At 36.9% G+C, this 23,688-nt stretch overlaps 1 protein-coding gene and 1 pseudogene across 2 annotated transcripts in view; one reads left to right on the forward strand and one right to left on the reverse strand.

Moving 5' to 3' along the window:
• Ctnna1 (catenin alpha 1) overlaps positions 1-23,688 on the forward strand; it is a 167,085-nt gene that overhangs the window by 16,590 nt on the left and 126,807 nt on the right. For both annotated transcript variants that reach the window (XM_005327262.5, XM_013359554.4), the window contains 2 exons: positions 6,906-7,012; positions 9,280-9,475. In XM_005327262.5, coding sequence (XP_005327319.1) covers positions 6,908-7,012; positions 9,280-9,475 — 301 coding nt within the window. In that variant the 5' untranslated portion in view covers positions 6,906-6,907. The remainder of the gene's footprint in view (positions 1-6,905; positions 7,013-9,279; positions 9,476-23,688) is intronic.
• LOC101956459 (small ribosomal subunit protein eS27 pseudogene) lies at positions 8,474-9,039 on the reverse strand (annotated as a pseudogene).

Below are 23,688 nucleotides of genomic sequence, written 5' to 3' on the forward strand. Positions count from 1 at the left end.
TGTAGTTTAGAAGAGGAATATGATAGATTGGGGATTGGAAATTTAGTCATAAAGTCAGGACCCCCCTCCCCCCCCTTAATTATAAGGGTTAACCTCTGTCCCCAGTTACCAGGAGATTTGAGAGTTGAGGTTTCAATATTAGTCTTAACCCTACTTAGTGAACATGAAACTTGGCATACCTATGACAGCACTAAGTAATCTGCAACACTGTATCTTTTACAGTATGACAGTCAACTTTGCTTTGGATACTTTTAATTTCTAAATTTCCTGATTTGCATTTAAATGAACTATTCTGACACTTCATTTACTTAACCTTGCTGTTAAAAAAAAATTGGCATTGAACAGCATTGTAAGTATGGACTAAAGCTTTGGAGTAGATAGATTTTAAGAATGATGTGGCCATTCTGTTGTAAATGAACTTGTAATGTCTTTTGAGAAGGTATGTAGCTCTTTTGCACAAATGAGGCAGTTTGCCAACAATCAGCTTTCTTGTTTCTGATGGAACTATGCATTTACTTTCTCCTTGTTGTTTCTCCTCTCCCTTTCTATTTTACAGATTGCTAGCCAAAGGACTGCATCTTTGCACCTTTCTGAATTTATAGTGAATGTATATTTTACTTTATAGCCAGAATTGCTATTTTTAAGGTAATGAAGACTGAATAACTACAGTTTAACTTTTTATTTAGTTCCACTAAGCATAATCGCTCATGGAAAAACTTAAAGTTGCTGTCATTAATTAAGGTTGGCTAGCTCTTGTAGGTTTTGTAATAGATCTTGCAAAGGAGTACTCTGTAAGTTAATTGGAAAACTAGAAACTGCCAGAGTTTTAAAAATTATTTGCTGGGGCTGGGGATGTGGCTCAAGCGGTAGCACACTTGCCTGGCATGCTTGCGGCCCGGGTTCGATCCTCAGCACCACATACCAACAAAGATGTTGTGTCCGCCGAGAACTAAGAAATAAATATTAAAAAAAAAAAATTCTCTCTCTCTCTTTCTCTCTCCTCTCTCACTCTCTCTTTAAAAAAAAAAAAAAAAAAAAAAAAAAAAAAAAAAAAAAAAAAAAAAAATAAAAATTATTTGCTCAGCTACTCTAAACAATGCCATTAATTGTGGAAAACCAGAAGATATGACAAAGATTAAAGCAGGAACTATTTCTTGGTAGGCTTGTAAATATTTTCACTTCTGATTGCGTAAATTCAGTTCAGCTAAAAACTGCTTTACGTCAAGTACCTTGCCAGCAATTTAAGGAATATGAAGAAGTATAAGCATAGTTATTATCCTTAAACTTAAAATATAGATAGAAAGACTACATGCTAAGCCTGAGAAAATTAATTTGGTTTAATAAAACAATTCAAAAGCTATTAAGATATGGAATGTCAGTGCTAGAAGGAATATACAGTTCATCCTCTTATCTTATAGATGAGAAAACTAACATCCAGAAAGATGAAATGGCTTCCCCAAGTAAGTGACAAAACTGGTACCGATAAGCTTGTGTTGTTGTAGAACACATTCTCTTTATATTTAAGCTCTCTGCTTTTGTTTTTGGAAATCTTTTAAGGATTGGGGTCATCAAAAGCATAACTTGGCTCTGTTGTATAGTTTAATAATGTTTAGTGTCATTCTTGGCAGGGCTTTTGATTAAAGATGCAGTCTACTTCTATCATGGTTATTGAAAGTCTTGAAAACACACTGAATGAGTTTTTAATTTTCAAGTGTCAGTATATTTCAGGTTTCTCAATGTGAGAGATGGAGTACTTTGTTCCAATCCCTTTAGTAAGGGCTTGGTGAATTTTTATGGAGGAAGAGGAAGACCTTCTCAGAGACATCAGTTAAGAGGATGTGGAGTTCTGAACTAGAAGAGACTTTGGGAGAGAATCTTATTCAGAGATCACAGAGTGGTGACCAACAGGGCAATCATAGTACCCAAACATGTTTGTCACAGTGGTAAAATTTTGGCAGCCAGGTGCAGTGGTGCACACCTGTAATTCCAGCAGCTGGGGAGGCCAAGGCAGGAGGATCTCGAGGTCAAAGCCAGCCTCAGCAAAAGTGAGGTGCTAAGCAACTCATTGAGACCTTGTCTCTAAATAAAATACAGAATAGGGTTGGGAATGTGACTTAATGGTTGAGTGCTCCTGAATTCAATCCACATTACTAAAAAAAATTTTTTTTTGGTGTGTGGGGGGAATTGTTGCTGACATGAACATTGGGAGATTCATGTAAATATCTACATTTTTGGCTTCTCAGAAAACCAGATGATCTGGTAATCCTGGATCTTCCAGATAACAAAATTGCCTAGAGTGGAAGGGCAACAAGGCACAGACTTACTGATTTGGCCGGCTTGGCCTCTCTCAGTGTCACCCATTCCCCTCAAAATACACTCACCTGGAGAGGCCGGGTGTCATTTGCAGTTTATTATTGTGTCTATATTCTGCATGCCCCCGGCCCCCATATATATATATATATATATATATATATATATTTTTTTTTTTATTGGTGCATTGTAGTTCTACATAATAGTGAGATTTGTTGTTATATATTCATGCATGTACACAATATGACAATATAATTTGGCTACTATCACTCACTAGTGCTTCTCCCCTCTCTCACTTTTTCCCAACCCCTGGTTCCTTTCCTCCTCTATTCTACTGATCTCCCTTTGATTTTTCATGAGATCAATTCCCCACTTTTTAAGTTAAGAAGTCAATGGGGCTGGGGGTATATCTCAGTAGTAGAACATGTTCCTGTCATGTGCAAGGCCTTGGGTTCAATCCCAAGCACACCTCTACCCCTAATATTTTGTATTCTAAAGTATCAAAATTAGGAGAACAGAAGACCCAGAAGTCTTTTATTTCAGAAAAAATAGGAGAGTGTATTTTTTTGGGAAAGTGAATTGTGGTATGTTGTTCTTGCTTAATTAAATACAAATGTAATCTAAATGTTCACTTTTATTGCTACCTCTTGGCTCCCTCCCTCTACAATCCTGAAATGTTCACTGTCTTATTTGTGTTGAAGTAGTATCTGATATGCTTAGAAATGCAGGATCCATGAGGCAAATAATTTCTTCTGAAATGTCTTATCTGTGACATTTGATGACATTTATTGAGCTGCCTGTAGCCCCTTAGCAATCTAGAGCATTCCATTTCCTAAGGTTTACTGACATGGGTTGATCAGTTTAGTGGACAAATAACCTTTAAAGAACAAAGTATAGGCCTGACATAATATGAGTATAGAGGACAAATTTGCCCACATCAGTGAAATAAATTCTCTGGAAACTGACATTTTGTGTTACGAGATTAGATAAACACATCTAGATTGGCACTTCCATTTCTGTGGTTCTACGATTCCTTTTTCCTTCCTGTTCTCTCCCACCCTGCCTTCCTATTTTCTCCCAGTACTGGTGATAGGAAAGTGAGGAACCTGGAGATGGGTGAGCAAGAAATGAAAGAGACCAGGCAGAGATACACATGAGAGTTTATTTGTCAGAGCTGACAAATAAAGGCCATCTCTCCATAGATGGAGAGAGGCAATACAGGCTTGGGTTCCATGACTTTTTTGGGGGCAGGCTCTGGGATAAGAGCTGGGCGGGTCCTAAAGCAAGCGATTAAGGCTGGGGTTGGTATGAGGGAGTAGTGAGCCTTTCTCAGAAAGGGCCTTGGGTGGGGAAATCTTAAAATGGTGGCTTAAGTGCCATCCAGATGTTAAGCAAGGACTTTACAACTGGAAATCCAACTCGGGGCCTTGCAGATACTAGGCAAGTAATCTACCATTAAGCTACATCTCCAGCCTTCCCCACTCTCCCCCCCCTTTTTTTTTTCCTTTTTTAAAATTTTGAGACAGCGATTTTTCAAATTGCTGAGGCTAGCAATGGGTTCTGCTTGAAAACAATGGGTTCTGCTTGAATTTGGGATCCCCAAAAGACCATCAGAGACCAAGATCAATGTAAGCAGTAAAGAGGTGTTTATTGTGAGCTAGCTTGGTCCTCTGCACGCACCCTGAGCCCAGGGTTTTATACACTCTTTGGGAAAGGCAGGGACTTAACATACATCATAGCATCTCTTAGCAAATCATCACACCCCGTGGGAAAATCATAAAACAACTCTAAAACATGAATAGCACATTCACTGGTGGGAACAAGTTGGGTAAGGGTGATTGGTTAGTACAAGAGGGATACTCATTTGAACTGATTGGTTTAAACCACAAGGGGTGTACGTGCTGAACTACATGGTTTCCCAACATGTTATCAACCACCATAAACTACTGGGAGGGCCACCTGGCATCCCAGGTATTTTCCCTGTCTCATGCTGATTGGTGGTTGTTAGGGGGTTGCTATGGGTCCTCACTGAGTCTGGGACAACTGGCTCCTCAGATCTCTCCTGTTATTTGTAGATAAACAACTCAGCGGGGTGGGTATGTGCCTGGGAATGCTCTGTGGGTTCTTTCTGAGGACAAGGGTCACGCCCCCTTCCTAGGACAGGCTTTGCTTTGAGGTAGAGGCTAGTTTCTCAAATGTTCATTTTCTTTATACTTCATAATAGTTATCAGAGACCTCTTGTCAGATCCTCGTCAAATCTTATTTAATGTGTTAATATAGAAACATATTACTGTATCACACATTGTTTGTAAAATAGTTTTTAAGTACATTTCAATATATTTTCTACCTATCTACCTTCCTTTCTCCTGATTTTTTTTTTTTTAAAGAGAGAGTGAGAGAGGAGAGAGAGAGAGAGAGAGAGAATTTTTAATATTTATTTCTTAGTTCTCGGCGCAACATCTTTGTTGGTATGTGGTGCTGAGGATTGAACGCGGGCCGCACGCATGACAGAGGAGCGCGCTACCGCCTGAGCCACATTCCCAGCCCTCCTTAGCCCTTTTTATTTTTTATTTTGAGATGCTTTTGCCAAGTTGCTTAGGGCCTTGCTAAGTTGCAGAGACTGGCTTCAAACTTGAAATCTTCCTTCTTCAGCCTCCCAAGTTGCTTCACCTAGCTTAACATGTTTTTCCTTTGTAACCTTTTCAGTTATATTACTTGAATTTGAAAGAGTCTGAAAAAGGGTCTGTATTGCACTGTCTAGTAGTAGTCAGGTAGCAAGGGCGACTGAATACTTGAATTGTGGCATGTCTAAGTTGAGATTTGCTCTAAGTATAAAATAGATACCATATTTTGAATACTTACAGCTTAGGTAAAGTATCTCTAATTTGAAAATATTAATTATATCTTAGAATGATAACATTGTATATGTTAGGCTAACTATATATTAAAATGTATTTGATCCAGTTTTTTAAAAATCTTTTTAAATGTGGCTACTGGAAAATTTAAGTTGATTTGATTTATGGTATTGGGGGGGTTGAATGTGTGTGTGGGGTACTCTCCCACTAAGCTATATCTTTAGCCCTTTAAACTTCATTTTTTAAAAGACCTAGTTGCTTAGGCTGGCCTTGAATTTGTGATCTTCCTGCCTCAGCCTTCCAGGTTGCAGGGATTATAGGTGTGCGTGCACCTCAATACCCAGCTGCTTTTTTTTCTTTTGAGGATCCATAACCTGTGATCCTAAGGGTATTTATGTACTTGGTTATGTAATGCCAGATTCATGGGACCCCAGTAGATCTCCAGGAGCCGAATCCGATGCAATCACACAAGAGTTTTTACTGCAAGCTCGAGCCTGGACTCACAGCCGTTCCCGATGCAGTGGTCCCAGGGAGTGAGTCCTGGTCCTTTGTCCAGTGAGATTTTATAGGTTTTGGGGGGATACTCTATGCGTCACAACATCACACAGCAAATCATTCCATACCTCGGGAAAATCAAACAAGAATCTTAATGTTGATTAGCTCATTCACTGGCAGGAACAAGTTGGGTAGGGGTGATTGGTTAGTACAAGAAGGGGATTCCTTTGAATTGATTGGTTTAGGCCACAAGGGGTATACATGCGAAACTACATGGTTTCTCAACATGTTATTAACCACCATAAACTACTAGGGGTCATCTGGCATTCCAGGTATTTTCCTTGTCTCAAGTTGATTGGTGGTTGTTAGGGGGTTACTATGGGTCCTCACCTAGCCTAACCGAGTCAGGGACACCTGGCGCCACAGAACTCTCCTGTGATTTGCAGACAAACAATTCAGTACGATGGGTATGTACTTAGGAGTGCTTTGTAGGTTTTTTCCCAGGACAAGGGTCATGCCCCCTTCCTTAGGACAGGCCTCGAGGTAGAAGCTGGTATTATTTATTTATTTTCAAAAATGGAGTCACATCAGTTTCTCAGTTATAAGTAGTTGCACTCATTATTCTTGTTCTTTTTAATTTTTTGATATCTTTTCTAGTCTGGTCTTAAACTCCTGGGCTCAAGCAATCCTTAGCTTCCCAAGTAGTTGGGACTGTGGGCACATGCATACCTATTTAACTAATATTGCAGTATAACTGTTGTGGAGTAAGAAAAATTAGAATCTTTTGTATTCGTTTTTTTTTTTTTTTTAAAGAATTTTTTTTTTTTGGGTTAGGGATTGACCTGGGCCTTGTGCAGTTAGGCAAGCTTTTTACCACTGAGCTACATTCCCAGCCCAAGGGAAAAAAAAAAAAAAGCTGTTATTCATGTTAGCTTTTCATCTTGCTTCTAAAGGTAGGGTGGAAAACTGGAAATAGAAATGTCTAGGTAACAGAGCAGCCCAAAGGGAAAAGATCTATGTGTTTGAGAGTACTTGTTGTACCCTTAATGTTTGTAAACTCAAAATTGTTAAGAGGTTGTAAAAGTTACTGGGTCTCATGTGCATGCTAGTTATAATTATTTTACCTTGTATATATATATAGCTTTTCTTATATAAAAGTCTTTAAATTGGAGAATATTTGTTATATGTATATTTCACGATTGTTTTTGATATTTGCCTGACTTTGGCCTTTGATTTCTCTCTTAGAAATGACTGCTGTTCATACAGGCAACATAAACTTCAAATGGGACCCCAAAAGTCTAGAGATCAGGACTTTGGCAGTTGAAAGACTATTGGAGCCTCTTGTTACACAGGTAAGAATCTGAAAACACAAATACATAGTTGTAGCATGGTTCTATAGCAGTAGGCTTGAGTAGACCAAGGTTATTTCTTTCAAAGTCTTAATATGATTGGTTGAATTTAGTGTGATAGTTCTTATATGATTTGGCTCATCTAATAATTGAATATTGATACCGAGATTTATTTAATCCGTTACAACATATTGCTACAATTTTTTTGAGTCCGTCGTATTGCCAATAGTGGAGGCTGTTGTTATAGAGCAGATTTTTAGATATTGGCACTTTGCAGAGAACTTCACCCTTCCTTAAAGGGGAAACTCAAGGAAGTTGTGATATGGATCCTTATTAAGGTTCCTTACTCAGCTTAATGCCCTTTCTTTTCTTTTCTTTTTTTTTTAATATTTTTTTTTTTAGTTGTAGATGGACACAATACCTTTATTTTATCTATCTATCTTTATGTGATGCTGAGGATTGAACTCAGTGCCTCACATACCAGACGAGTGTACTACCACTGAGCCATAACCCTAGCCCCCAGCTTAATGCCCTTTCATTGTGTAGGATTAATTAGCAGGTAATTGAATTTGAGGGCATAGTTTTGGGTATTCTGTTACAAATACATGTATCATAATGTGATGGCATTTATCAATTGTCAGTAATTAGCTATGCACTTTTAGTATTTTGGTATAGTTTACATGTATGTGTGAGAGAGAATGAGATATATCAAGTGAGTAGCATTGACAATCTTTTAAAAAAATTCTATTCCAACTTACAGATGTAAACTAGTATTTTATTTATCTATATATAGGAGTGTATGGTAAGAGTGGAATATTTACTCTCTGGACCCCATGTACTATAGCTGTCAGTACGTCTTTTGTTTGGGAGATTTACACTATAACAAATCCTTAATCATTTCAACCTACGGATCATAAGGTATTAAACATATTAATACTGATTAGTATTCTGGGACTTAAAGCATCATCACAGTAGGCTTCTGTGGATAGTGACTCTTTTCTTTTTAATGACCTTTACTAATTAATTGCTAAGATTTGTGAGAATAAACTGAACAAAGACTTCAGAAGCAAATTATCTTAAAAAATGTTTTGTAAAGATTGAAACAATGACAAAATGTGGCTTTCTGGTGAAACTCATGGTCAATTTATTTATTTATTTGTGATGCTGGGGATTGAACCCAGGGTCTTGTGCATGTTAGGCAAGCAATCTTCGAAATGAGCTATATTCCCAGCCCTCATATTGTTAATCTTTCTAGAACTTCATGGTGACATAGAAGAGAGATATCTTAACTTATTTCTTTTTCTTTCTTTCTTTCTTTTTTTTTTTTTGCTTACAAACAAAACTTTGTTGAAAAAACACCAAAATGGAGATCAAACATAATCACATTATCTTGGTAGGGTAACTAGAAATACTGAACTTATAAGGCTTTTGTGAGAAAACACAAATTCAGGAAGTTGTACGTCATTAACAGTTTCTTCTTCTAAATGAACAACCTTCTGTGAGTTTGGCCTTTCCTCTTATAGGCTGGTACAACAGTGTCAACCTACACAAAGAACCGCTGAGCATGGCTGAGAACTGTGGAAATCTTGTTGCAACCTGAACACTTTACATACATAAAATAAGAATTTGGACTTTGAACTAGCCATTTCTTATGTTTTTTTATTTTCCAAGGAAGGATTAAACAGATCTCTAGCCAATCAGCAGAGACAATGATTCAGAAGTTAGTTATTTTTAAATAATACCATTTTAATCAATATTTTGTGTTCCCAAGTTCCTAATTTGTAAAGTCAAAATATTTTTTATTGCTGGGTATGGTGGTGCAAGCCTCTGTTTCTAGCGACTTGGGAGGTTAAGGCAGGAGGATCACAAGTTTAAAGCCAGCCTCAGCAACTTAGTGAAGCACTTAGTAACTCAACTGTCTCTAAATAAAACAAAAAAGGGCTGCTGGGGATGTGGCTCAGTGGTTAAGTGCCTCTGGGTTCAATCACTGGTACCTCTATACACACACACACACACACACACACATACACACACACATTTATATTTATATTTGTATATTATCTTACACATTAAGGAAGCTAAGTTATTTTGAAACCTAAATTTAGTATCATTGCTTTTTATCTTAAATATGGTAAGAGTTGTTATTTAATGCTTACTGCGATTTTTCCTTATGAATAATTTACTGATGCTATCTTTTAGGTTGTTAGTCTTTCTTTTGTTTTCATTTTAAATAACTGCAATTTAATTAATTTTTAAAATGAAACCTTTAGGTTACAACTCTGGTAAACACCAACAGTAAGGGACCCTCTAATAAAAAGAGAGGTCGTTCTAAGAAGGCCCACGTTTTGGCTGCATCTGTTGAACAAGCAACTGAGAATTTCTTGGAGAAGGGGGATAAAATTGCAAAGGAGAGTCAGTTTCTCAAGGAGGAGCTTGTGGCTGCTGTAGAAGATGTTCGAAAGCAAGGTAGGTCAATATTTTTTTTTTTTTATAAAGAGGCAATCCTTTATAGAAAATTGGTCGTACCCCCCCCCCCCCCCACACACACTGGGAATGCAATCCAGGACCTTGTATATGCTAGGTAACAACTCTGCCACTGGGTTACATCCCCAGGTTCTGCAAAAGCCATCTTTGGAGGAAATTTTCTGTGGTCAGTAGTCAGTGCTTGCTACTTAATTATTCAGTAACTTATAATATTTATTTGAGTTGTATAATTAATTGTATAGGCGCATATTTTAATCAGAAGATACGCTTACAAAGAAATGTCTTTTTGGAGAGTCTGAATCTACTTCTCTTGGGTGTTTCAAGAATTAGTTAAGTCACAGAAATGTTATTGCACAATTCTAAAGGGTATAAAAGTGACAGAAGTTTTATCTTTCTTCTTGTGATACCTCTTTTTAATTCATAGTATGATATTGGGATAATGTGAAACATTTAGCTTGATAATATTCATTACTCTGAAAATACCCTAGAAATTGTCCTGTACTTTCACACTAGTATGTTAAATCATCTATACATATTTGTACTGGTTTGAGTTTGACATAAATATATCTGGGCATAAAGAAAAATAAAATTATGGCATTTGCTGGCAAATGGATGGAACTGGAAACTATCATGCTAAGTGAAATAAGCCAATTCCAAAAAACCAAAGGCTAAATGTTCTCTCTGATATACAGAGGGAAGAATATAAATTCATTGGATTAGACAAAGGGTTAGGGAGATGGCATAGGAAAGACAGTAGAATGAATCGGACGTAACTTTCCTATGTTCATGAATACATGACCAGTATAACTCCACAGCATGTACAACCACAAGAATGGGAAGTTATACCCCATGTATGTGTGTCAGAATACATTCTACTGTCATATACAACTAAAAAGAACAAATAAAAAAATTATATTAACTCATTTAAAAAAATATCTTGGCTTACATCAATCATGTTTTTGTCAACTCAAAATTGAATAGGTAAAATGGTAAGTTAATCCACACCTTACCAGTAATTAATGTTAGAAAAATTATCATTGTTACACTGTAAATTTGAAAAGAAGACTTTAAATCTGGAAGATAATTTTTTTTTTTTTTTGGGGTGCAGTACAGAGGGTTGGACGTAGGACCTTGCACATGCTAAGCAAGGGCTCTGCCATTAGCCACATCTCCAGTCTTTTTATTTTATTTTGAGACTGGGTCTCAGTAAATTGTCTTGACTGCCCTTGAACTTTCTATCCTACTTTTAGTTTTCATAGTAGCAAGGATAATAAGCATATACCACTGTGCCCTACTGAGGGTAAACTTATTGAAATCTGTAGTTCTGTGTTAGACCTGTATTCTAGTAGGAGAAATTCAACAAAGATGTAAGTTTTGTAGGCCATTGGATATCAGCTAAGGTGAATTGAGCCTCTAATATGGACAGTGCTTTACTGGCCTTTAAGAGGACTTCACTTCTGGTGCCCTAAATAGCAAAGTACATAGGCCACTGGAGTCTAAGTCAAATTCATCCTTGTGACAGTGCCCAAAAGGAGGAGTATCTTTGATAGAGATGACATTTCCAGTTGTTCTGAATTTGTGAACTAAAAACCTTATTTGGGGGCTGGGGTTGTGGCTCAGTGGTAGAGCACTCGCCTCACATGTGTGAAGCCTTGGATTTCATACCCAGCACCACATAAAAATAAATAAATTAAATAAAGGTATCATGTCTATCTAGAACTAATATGTGTATATATATATAAATCTTATTTGGTGAATATTTCAGTTTCAGGCTGAAGATAAATATCTCTAATACTAAAAATAATGAAATTATTAAAATTTCTTAATATGAATGAGGTGGCTATATTAGTTTCCTAGGGCTGCCAGAATAAAAATTATTACAAATTTGATGGCTTATAACAATAGAAACTTATTCTTCCATAGTTGTAGAGGTAAAAAATATGAAATTAGGGACTGGGGTTATGGCTCAGAGGTAGAGCACTCGCCTTGTGCGTGTGAGGCCCTGGGTTCGATCCTCAGCACCACATAAAAATAAATAAAGGTATTGTGTCCAACTATAAAAGTAAAATATTAAAAAAAAATATGAGGGCTGGGAATATAGCTTAGTTGGTAGAGTGCTTGCCTTGCGTGCACAAGGCCCTAGGTTCAATTCCCAGCACTGCCCCCTACCTCCCCCCCCAAAAAAAATATATATGGAATTATAGTTTTGGCAGGCTTGATTCCTTCTTGGGGTTCAGGAAGAATCTACTCCATGCCTTTCTCCTGGCTTCTTTTATATTTTTGCAGATTGGGAATTGAACCCAGGGGCACTTTACCACTGTGCTACATTTCTAGTCCTTTTTATTTTTTTAGATAGGGTCTTGTGATCTTGAACTTGGTGATTCTTCTCTCTAAACCTCCAATCACTGGGATTTCAGGCATGAAATCCACACTGTGCTGTTCTTGCTTCTTGGGTTACCAGGAGTTGGAGAAAAGGCACTCCAATCTCTGTTTTTTGTCACATACCATACTGTTTTTCTTGTGTATCTCTGTGTCCATATTTCCCTTTCCTTCTAAGAGCATCATCAGTCATTGAGTTAGGGCTTTCATCCTAATCTAGTGTGACCTCATCTTAACTTGATAACCATCTGCAAAAACTCTAATTTATAAGTTCACATTCTAAATAAGTTCACATTTACAGGTTCTGGGTGGATATGAATTTCTAGCCCAGTACAAGGATTCGAATTTGTTTTAAAGCAGTGCTTTTTATCTTCCCTTTTGTATTTTAGGCAAGTATCCGGTCTGTATCCCCAGCCCCTTAGCAGTTTAATGTCCAGTTTAGGAACATTTTGAGCTTTCTGAGGAGGAAATTAAAATGACTCTTACTTCATTTTCCTCTATGGAAAAGTTCTGTTCCCCAGCCCTTCTTATAGCCTATATTGAAATTCCACAGTTGTAACAGATGTGTTTGGCTAAGTCTTCATTGTGTCTACTGACCAAAACATTTTAAAAATATATTTAATTGTTGCAGGTAATAATATACATATATTTCTTGTTTTAGATGTATCTCTGATGCAAATCATGGTATAATCCACACTCTCTCCCTCAAACTGCCCTGCTCCCCTTTTGAATGCAGATCTGAATTTCTCTTTGCTTGTTATTTTTGTTTATATCTGTGAAAATCTTGTATATGATTCTGAATCATAAAGACTTGTTTTCCTGGTCCAATTTTTTAGTTACTTATGATCATGGTCCTATTCATCATAATTTGTCTCTCTGCCAGGGGTTGGGGGTAGGGTCGAGAAATACAACCAAACTATAATTGTCTCCCATCATCATTGCATCAGATAGAAAAAGCTGAAGTGCTTTGTTTTTTTTGTTGGCTAAATTTTTTTCCTTGGAGAATGTTAACAATTGGTGATAAACCCTGTTTTCTGTCATTAGTAAAACAAAATATATATTATGAAAATAATTAAGCACAGATTTTAAAAACAATCAGATAAGACTCTGCTTTGTTGCTGAAGCTGAAGGTTTGGAACCCTGAAGTAGTGTTGCTACCTTTAGATTTTTTGATGGCCTCCCTTGAAAAAGTGGAGCCTGACCTTAAACCTCAGCAGTGTTGCTTGGACTTAGTAACTCAGTTCTGTAATGGAATGTGGAGAAAGTGATGTGATCTACTTTGGAGGCAAAGTTATAAAAAGGGATCATATTTACCTGACTTTTTCTCATGGAATATTCACTCTGGGGAAGGCTGGCTGCTATGCCAGAGAACACTTATGAGGTCCTGTAGAGGGGAGCTGAAGTCTCTGTCAGCAGTCAGCACAACCTTTGTCAGTCATGTGAGTTAACTCCCTTAGAAGTAGATCTTCCAACTCTAGTCAAGTTTCAAATGACATTAACCAACCAACTCTAAATCCCTGGCCCACAGAGAAACCTGGGAGATAATAAATGTTTTAAGCTATCAGCTTTTATAATAATTGTTAGGCAGCAAACGAGAATTATTATAAACACCTTTGCTGGCTTGACTTCAGTCGTTTTGAGCATTAATGCAAAAGCTTGACCTAACTGTAGTCATTTTTACTAGAATATAAAATAAATGCTTATCTATGGAAAGTCCTAGTTGCTAAAGGAAGTGTAAGAAAATTGTCATTTACCAGCAATTGCTTTTGTTTAGAATAATGATTGGCAAATTTTTTTTGGTAAAGGGCCAGGTAGTTAAATCAAGTAACACTATTAAGTGTTACTTCTGTCTTGGGAAAGCAGCTACGGACAGTATATAACAGGTGGACATGGTCTTGTTTTAATAAAACAAAACTTATTTATAAATACAGGAGGTAGGCTAGATTTTTGGAGGGTGGGGGTACTGGGAATTTAACCCAGAGGTGCTTTACCACAGAGCTACATCCCTAAGCCTTTTGATTTTTTTTTTTTTTTTTTTTTGAGACAGGGTCTCACTAAGTTGCTGAGACTGGTCTTGAATTTGCTATTCTCCTGCCTTAGACTGCTGAGCTGCTAGGATTACAGCAGTGTGCTACCATGCCCAGCAAGTTGGGCCAGATTTGATGTATAGGCTGTAGTTTGCCTAACCCCTAACCTAGGTGTGTGTGTGTTTTTTTTTTTTTTTTGAGACTAATAAAATTACAAGGTTACTATTTTAAAAGTAGTATTTGTTCATAATTTATTTATAACACTTTTGAGTCAAAAAATTAAGCCTTGTATGTCTTTGGGTTTGTACACATTCTATGCAGTCATAATGAACATCTAGAAACTTGATTTTTACATGGCTAATACTCATGTTCATTTGTGGATACACTAAAACATCATGATGTTGTTTATAAGTGTGATAAAAATATTCACATATATAAAACTCAGAGTCTTTTTACTTCACAGCTAATAAAATGGCCAACTGAGTTTCCTGTGGTGAATGGGAGCCTGTCATCAATTGCATGACATCCAGATCCCTGTGATCTTGGAGTTATATTGTTCTTTTATATTAATCTGTTTAAACTAGTTGTTAAGCCTTAAATGGGCTGAGGCAAATATGTATCTCTTAAATGTCCTTTTTTCTCTTATTGGGACACTGCTCATCTTCCATATCACTCATCTTGATTAGGTCATTCTTTTCTTTTATTTATTTATTTTTTAGTTTTCGGCGGATACAACATTTTGTTTGTATGTGGTGCTGAGGATCGAACCCGGACCGCATGTATGCCAGGCGAGCGCCACATCCCCAGCCCCGGTCATTCTTTTCTTTATACTTTTCTCCCTAGTTCTCTTCACAGTGGTAATTAAATGGATTGTCTTCTCTTTTCCAGGCTCCAGCAGGGCAGCTTATTTGGTAGCCTGGTAACTTTTCTTTGTGGTACCTAACATGGTACCTTGTCTGTGTTAGGTACTAAAATGTTTAAGATAATTTGCCACAGTCTGGCTGGGCACAAAATAACCGCCTCGAGGCACTTGTAGGTTCAAAACAGGAACTCCTTTATTATCCGAACTCTTGCGACGCCACCCATTCGGGCCTTCCAGGAACACCACACACCAATCGGAAATCCCTCCTCTGGCACTTCCCCAACCAACTTGAACTCTCCAGGAATCCCCTCTAGAACTCCAAAGTAGCAGCAACCCCCCCCCCCCCCCCCCCCCCCCCCCCCCCCGCAGGTGGACATTTCAATACATAGCTTAACATAACCATCATCATCTCAATGGCTCTCTGGCATCACCTCTCAACCACTCCCTTCTGGCAAAAATGTGGCTCTCAGCAATAATATTTTTCTAAGGAGTAATGTAAGAAAAGATTCTTTTCTCAAAAATTTTTAAAAAATATTTATTTAAAAAAAATTTTTTTTAAGTTTTAGGTGGACACAATATCTTTATTTTACATTTATGTGGTGCTGAGCATTGATCCCAGTGCCTCATGCATGCTAGATAAGCACTCTACCACTGAGCCACAATCCCAGCCTCTCTCAAAATTTAATACATGTTTTTTCCTAGTGCCAGATGGAAATGTTCATAAGGGTGGAGAATCTTCCTTTTTTTTTTTTTTTTTGTTGTTAATACTGGGGATTGAGCTTGGGGCACTTGACCCCTGAATCACATCCAAAGCCCATTTTTATATTTAGAGACAGGGTCTCACTGAGTTGCTTAGCACCTCATTTTTGCTGAGCTTGGCTTTGAACTCGAGATCCTCCTGTCTCAGTCTCCTGAGCTGCTAGGATTACAGGCGTGTGGCACTGTGCCCAGCTTCCTTTGCTTTTTTAATTCACTCCTATATATAAGTGTATATATATATATAAAAGTATATATATAAAGTACATATATATGTATGTATATAAAGTATATAAAATTCACTCCTATAAAGTGTATAGTTCAGTTTTTATATCTTAGAGGGTTGTATACTATCATTGTTATCTAATTCTAGAACATTTTTATCACCCCTGAAAGAAGTCTTATGCTCATTAGAAGTCACTTTTGATACATATCTATTTTAACAGTATCTAAAGAGTTGGAGCTTTCTTTTGGTATCTAAGTGTATTTTATGAGTCCTTGAATAGGCCTCTGACTCTAAGAAAAGGACCCTTTGCTGAATAGGGAACTGGATGGATAAGATTTCAATGAAACTTGTTTGGAAAGGGAGAGACACTATAAACAGAATCAGTGATGTTAAATTGGTAATGGAATGATGAGGAATAGCTTCTGTAGAGCAGGGTTTTATAATCCGTTGGTCACAATTTTGCAGGTGGCTCTGAAATACTAGTATCAGTAACTTGCTGTTCTATCATGACTTTTTTTCCTCCAGCTTATAGGCATTTGTTGGGTGGAATAAAGGGGTGATAATCCAAAGAAGTTGAGGTATATTTTAATTTTTTTGCTCACATGTGGGATTTTATTATTTGTATTTCTACATACACATAATATAATATGACAGATATCACTCCCCATCACTTTCCCCTCCCTCCCTGAGGTACATTTTTATGCAATCCCACACTGCTTTTAATATTTGGCTCAGTAAGGGGATGAATACATGATTGTTGCATTGGGCAACAGTGGATTTCCCCGGAAGAAGCATGTGTTGGAGGGACCAGATGTGAATGGGCTGGTTGATCCTTTGTGATTTCCTAGTGGAGACTATGTACTGTTTTGTTCTAGAGTTTATAATCAGGACATATAGACATGCAAAGTAAATTAATAACATGTGCGATAGAGGAATGAGTGTGTAAGCAAGGGATTGGAAATCTCTCTGAAGATTCAAACTTGTGCTGGGTCTGGAAAGGTGAAAGAAGGAAGGGGAAAAGTCATCCATGTAAGAAAAATAATGGACATGCAAGTCATGCATGGGGAATAAGAAGTCCCTGAGTGGAGCCCCACTGATAGAAGTCAGGAGAGAATCTGGGGCTTACAGTTTTTATCATAATAGTGGAATACCTGCTTAGTATTTGCAAGGCCCTGGGTTTGATTCTCCCCTCCCCCCCTTCCCCTCCAAAAAAGTCTGGAGCTAGATTTAATTTTATTTTTGGAGCTAGATTTTAGGAGGTGGCTTTGAATACTAGGTGAAGAAGAAATGACTATTAGAGGAACTATGTAGAATCAGAGCATTCTATGGTTGGGACAGGTCTCACATCTTCCCATATGCTCAGATATATCAACAGGACTCACTACCTCAGGAAGTACCTCTTTCCAGTATTGGTTTGTGTTTATTTTTAAAGCTTTTTTTTTTCTTCTTAAATTAAACTGAAATATGTCTCTTTAATCCTTTTCCTGTTTAAGAAGTTCTGCCATCTGGGTAACACAGAATATGATGAAAATGGTGTTTTGGTGGGAGATTAGTCTTTAAGCTTTGTGTAGGAAGGGTTAAAGAGATTGATAGGCATTCTGGAGGCAGGACCTTAGGAGTCTGGAGATCATCATAGTAGTCAGGGAAAATGGAGCTGTAAGCCAGGGACTGCTATACTAGGATATAAAGGATATCAAAATTAAAATTTTTTTATGAGTCCTTGAATAGGCCTCTGACCCGAAGTGGCCAGTTATCTGTCATGCAGGTTCACTTCCAGCTTGGCTTGTGCAAATAACCAGTCATTTTAACAGATAAAACTAAGGGACTTGGTATGTTAAAAAAAAAATTGTAATAATTCATTTTGCTGTGACTTGAGTCATTTAAAAGTATGTTGAGATAGTGTGTGATAAGAACTCATATGAATTATCTGAAGTTAGAACATACTCTCCTCAGCTTAGCCTTAGGATTCTGCTGTTTCAGTTTTTAGTCAAGTTAAAATTAGTTGTCAGTATTTGCTCCAGAATTTAGTTACATTTATTAAAAAGTCAATAGTTTTTTAAAATTTTTATTTTTAAAATTGTAGAATTCATAGGAAGTTGCAAAGATACTACACAGAGATCTAGTGTATTCTCAACCCAGTTTTCCCCAGTGGTTACTTCATTTTTTTTTTTTTTTTGGTGGTGTTGGGGACTGAACCCATGACCTTGAGCATACAAGACAAGCTGTCCCCAGCGCCCCCAGTGGTTACTTCTTATGGAACTACTATACAGTATCAAAACCAGGAAGCTGACTTTGGTATAATGTGCAAATATAGCTTTCTGTTCTTTTATTAAATATATAGATTTGTATAACAATTACAGTAATTAAGATACAGAACTATTCTATCTATACTAAGATCTCCTTCATACTACCTCTTTATAGTTTTATATATACTCCTTCCCCTCTCCAAATTTCCCTGGTAAAAATTCTGTTCTCCTGGCATTTTAAGAATTGACTGGGCATGGTGGTGCATGCCTGTAATCCTAGCAACATGAGAGGCTAGGCAGAAGAGTTGCAAGTTAGAGATCAGCCTCAGAAACTTAGTGAGGGCCTAAGGACATAGGAAGACCCTGTTTCAAAATAAAAAAACGGGCTTGGGATGTGGCTCAGTTTTTAAGTGACCTTGGGTCTCCCAAACAAAAGTTATATTAACGGAATCATACAGTATAATCTTGCAGTTTTGCCCCCCTCCATCCCCCAGCTTGGTGTCCTTGAGAGCCATCCAACTTGGTGTATATATCAACAGTTTTAACTTTTTATTGCTTGATAGTATTCCATAGGAACTCCATGCATGGGTATCACTTGTCTATGGCAAAGTAAAGATTTTCCTTATTTTTCATCCTCTTGACAGAACTTTTTTCCCCCTGGTGCTTGAGATTGAACCCAGGGCCTTGAGCATGCAAGGCAAGCACTCTACCAACTGAGCTATATCTCCAGCCTTCACAGTATTTTTGCAAAGTAAAAAATTTTAATTTTGATGAAGTCCAGTTTGTTGATTTTTTTCCCTCCCCTGCCCTCCAATTTATAGATCATGTCTTCATGTCCTTGGTGCCATTTTTAATATTTTTCATCAAGCTCTAGCTTATGAAGGTTTTTCTTCCCTTTTAAAAGTTTTATAGTTTTTCATTTTACATTTAAGTTTATGATTCATAAGTTTTATGTAAGGTGTGGGGTTTAGGTCATTCTTTTTTACCTGTGGATATCTAGTTGTTCAAGTATTATTTGTTGAAGAGACTTTTTTTTTTTCTCCATTGAATTGCTTTTGCATCTTTGTTAAAAATAAATTGATCATACTAGTGTAGAGTTGTATCTTGTTTTTCTATTTTGTTTCATTGGTCTATGTATATCTTTTTTCCCTCTGCCAATACCACACAGTCTTGATTGCTGTCACTATATAAAAGTTTTAGAATTGGGTAGAATGATTCTTTCTAGTTAATTCTTTTTCTGCATTATTTTAGCAATTCTAGATTGTTTGCTTTTCCATATAAATATTAGAATAATTTTATCTATATCTACAAGAAGTATGGAATTTTGATAGGAATTACATTAAATTTGTATATCAATTTGGGGAGAATTGACCTTTTTTTCTATGTTGAGTCTGTCACATTTTACACACACATACACACACACACACACACACACTCAGGCAACCATTCTCAAAGTTTCCATAGGGTCCTAGTTTTTAGGCATTAAAAGTATATTCCTAAATTACTCTCTAGTAAGGTTTTATCTTTAGTTTGCTAATGTTCATATAACCTCACCAATTAACCAATTACAAGTTATAGAAATTCCCGTCAAACTTGTTTGAGACAAGAGGGTGTTTATGGACTTATAATTGGGAATTCAAGGAGTCAAAGGATGTGGGACTTTCTTAACCACAAGTCTCAGTTTTGGCTTATCTCCTTCCTTCCTCCTTCTCTCCCTCCCAGGGGCACTGTACCACTGAACTACATCTTATTTTTTAAATTTGAGACAGGGTTTTACTAAGTTGCCAGGCTCACCTTGAACTTGTGCTCCTCCTATCTAAGCCTGCTTAGTCACTTGGGATCATAAGAATGTACCACCACACCTGGCTACCTTTTTGCTTATATGCTGTATGCATATTGGACAATATGTCTACCACTGATTAGAGATGATCATGCTTGTTATATCATCTCTGCAGAAAAAGAACTTTTCTTCCTCAGTGTCTTTAAGTGCCTCTGTTTGGGTCATGCTCAGCCCTAAATAGGTCTCTGATGCCAGAGGAGACTGATTAGCCAGTTTATGTCACATGTTTACCCTAGGCACAAGGAATTGGGAAGACTTCTCCAAAGGAAGAAGACGTATAATAAAGTGATGTTATGTAGAATTTTTTTTTTCTTGATGATGCTGGAATAGTCCCATTAATAAATTTTTTTCCCCTCTTTTTGTGTCTTTAAAGAAACTTTGCATCATTGGGGGCAAGTGTGTGGTTCAGTGGTAGAGAGTTTGTCTAACACATATTGGATCCTGGGTTTGATACTCCAGCACTCTTAAGGAGAGAAAAAAAAAGCATGATGGTGCTAATAGATTTTGAACATTTTTTTGTTTGGTAATGTATCTGAAACATAATGTGTGTGAGAATGCCTAAAGTAGTGATAGGTATCTATAAACACTTTTCCTTTGTTGATTTGTTGAAGCCCTGTTATTTTTGTTGTTGATTGGAATTCTGTCAGGTTTTAAAAAAATTGAAACATGTCTCCTTGGGTGGGAGATGCTGATCTTTTAGATTTCCCCTTTTCACTCTTTTGGCATAGCAAAGGTGGAATTATCTTGGAGTAAAAAAAATCAAGATGTATTGCTTATGTCTAATTTTTTTATTTTTGAAATTTTGTGGTACTGAGGATTGAACACACTCTACCACTGAGCTACATCCTCAGCCCCTTTTATTTTAAGACAGGTTCTCACTAATTTGCTCAGGCTGGCCTTTAACTCGTGATCCTCCTGTCTCAACCTCCTGAGGCACTGGGATTATAGACTTGTGTCACTGTGCCATGTACTTTTAAAAGTAAAAATCTTAAAAACTACAGAAATACCCATCATTTAAAACTCATGGTCTCTTAGGACACTGATATAAAGAAAGGTTGGGGAATGAGTTTTTTTTTTTTTTTTTTCCCCCGTCTTGCTTCTGGCAGTTGAACCCAGGGGCGCTTAACCACTGAGCCATATCCCCAGCTCTTTTAAATATTTTATTTAGAAACAGCTAAATTGCTGAGACCGGCTTTGAATTCACTATCCTCCTCTTCTAGCCTCCCAAGCCACTGGGATTACAGGTGTGTGCCTTTGTGCCTGGCTGGAATGAAGGTTTTTATTGATACTGATACTTTTCTTATTTTTATTTATTTTTTTGCAGTACTGGGGATTGAACCCAGGACCTTGCATCCCCAGCCCTTTTAAATTTTTTTATTTTTTAATTTTTTAAATCTTGAAACACTGTATCGCTAAATTGCCTGGGTTGGCCTCCAAACTTGCAATCCTGCTACAGTCTTGTGATTTGCTGGGATTACAGGTTTGTACCACTGCTCCCAGTGACATATTTTTACTTCTCTTAGCAATGGTGTGGTGTGGTTGAGGACATAAATGCAATCTTCTTTGATATAGCTTGAGTGACTTGTATATGGGGGAGGGGAGAGAGTATATGTGTTTCTGTGTGTGTTTACATTGTGAATTTTGTAAAGGCATTTTTTTATTTTTAAAATTTATTTATTTTATAAGAGTTTTTTAGTTATACATAGTAGTTGGGTTCAACCCAACAACTTATACATGCATGGAAATCGATTTCAATTCATGATCCCCCTTGTAAAAACATTTTTAAGGAAAAATTATGTATATATTCCCTGACAAAAAGGATATTCACTATAGGCTGCCCAGCTCTTGATGTATAATTTTTTTCCCCTGGCAACTGACTGAAGTCAGACTGAAGAAAGTGAAAATTGGTCTCCTGTCCAGTGCAAATGTTGAAAACTTCAGACTGATGTACCCATATCTAATATTGGCAGCCTGGAAGATAGATGTTAAAAGGCAGATATGATTTGGACAAAGCAACTGTCAGTGACTGCCTTGAGTGGGATTTGAGAGGTAGACAGGAGGCACAGTAGAGTCTCAGTTTGCTGAGTTCATAATGTAAAGATTTAAAGCATAGCTATGAGGAGCTTTGTGTGGGTGTGTGAGAGATTGCATTTTAATTCATGTAGTCCAGTTAGTGTGGTTTTAGGTTTAACCATGAGCTTGATCTTACATATGGCTCTTTAATTTTTCACAGAAGAAAAATGACAAATATTTCTCCTTTGGAATGCTGAGTATGGTTTTCAAAACGTGTTAATGATGCTCTGGAAGAGCAATAGCGGAGGAACATTTAACATTTTGAAGATTAAAGTTAATTAGGTTTTTAGATTAGTATAATAACTTTCTTCATTAAATCTAATAAGAAATTAGCTGATTTTTCTCATATTCTTGCCTTGAGTTTTGGCTTCTCATTTGTTATCCTCCCTTTTCTTTCCCCTTGCCTTCTGGGTAGGATTTTCATCCAGTTTTCTCCTCTTACTTTGTGAATGTCTCTTTTCATGTGATCCCTTATGGCTGGCTGGGTCTATTGTTAGAAGTGCTTCCACTCCATTTTTTTTTTTTTTTTGGTACCAGGGATTGAACCCAGGGGCGCTTAACCACTGAGCCACATCTCCAGCCCTCCACTCCAGTTTTTACCTTTCATGTGTTTCTCAGGACTGTGATTAATTTAAAAAAATGGTTCATTATTGATCCCCCTTACCTCTAGTCTCACCATTTAATCCATTTACTCTTGTTCCTTATTTAACTTGAGCAAGAAAAGCAAAATATAAATTCTGGAAAAATCATTAACTGGTTGTCATCTGGGAGTTTTATATGTCTAACTTAAAACTCAAGTCTCCAGGGTGGAGGCTATATTTTTTTTTGACTTGTGATGTGTCAAGGATGCTGTCTGCTTCTGGATCACTACCCTTGTGTGAGCATATGCTGCTTTGCAGAGATTCGAGGTCTGCTCTAGCCAACTTGGAAGTGAGGAAAGAAGAGTGAAGTTATTAAATTCTAATGTTTCCTGTCATTTTGAAATTTCTCCTCTTTTGTTTTTTTAAAAATTATCTTGTTAAATTCACAAAGAAAACTCAGATAATGATACTTTTAAGTTACAGTAGGTAATATTACTGCCTTAATATATTTATACAATGTAGCTAAGGAAGTTATCTTAGGTATAAAAATTTTGGCTTTGGCAAGACTTCAGTCATGATGTTGCAGTAACTTGGTTTCTTCTAGTTAATTTCTTAAGAAAGTGATTCCAAGTTGAAATGCATGTTATGCATTTATTTGAATATGTAATCAGGAAGCAAGTGCCTCTCTTTGGAGTGTTTCTGAATAGCAGCAGCGTGCACTTGAATTAGTAAGGAAAATGAGAACATGAATATGTGTGATACTCTATTTTAACTTAAAAAAAAAAAAAGTTCATTCTGTCTGTCCATCCTGGGGTGGAAAGGCGGATATGTTGGGAGGTTTTCTAGACTATACTGATGTATATTTAAATAACTTGATGCTACATGTTTATTTCTTGGATTGACTTTCAAAGATAAATAGTTTTGTGGATTAAAAAAGACATTATCATCCCAGAAAGTTCTTTTAAAGTATCTGTCAGAAATTCTTTGAATCATTGCCTGTTTTTATTTGAATCATTGTCTTTTTTTTTTTTTTTTTTTGTAACTAAGGTATATTATCTAAGGGCCTGAGGTTTTTGCCAAATATTCTCCAATAAATAATGAAAGAGTAAAGATGGAGACAATTGTTGTATTTAGGTTCATCCTCATATCACTGGGTATATGGGTTATGCCAGATATACACCATCATTTGTTTTTTTCCCATAAGG

The sequence above is a fragment of the Ictidomys tridecemlineatus genome, chromosome 1 (assembly GCF_052094955.1).
Source record: "Ictidomys tridecemlineatus isolate mIctTri1 chromosome 1, mIctTri1.hap1, whole genome shotgun sequence".
Taxonomy (NCBI): Eukaryota; Metazoa; Chordata; class Mammalia; order Rodentia; family Sciuridae; genus Ictidomys; species Ictidomys tridecemlineatus.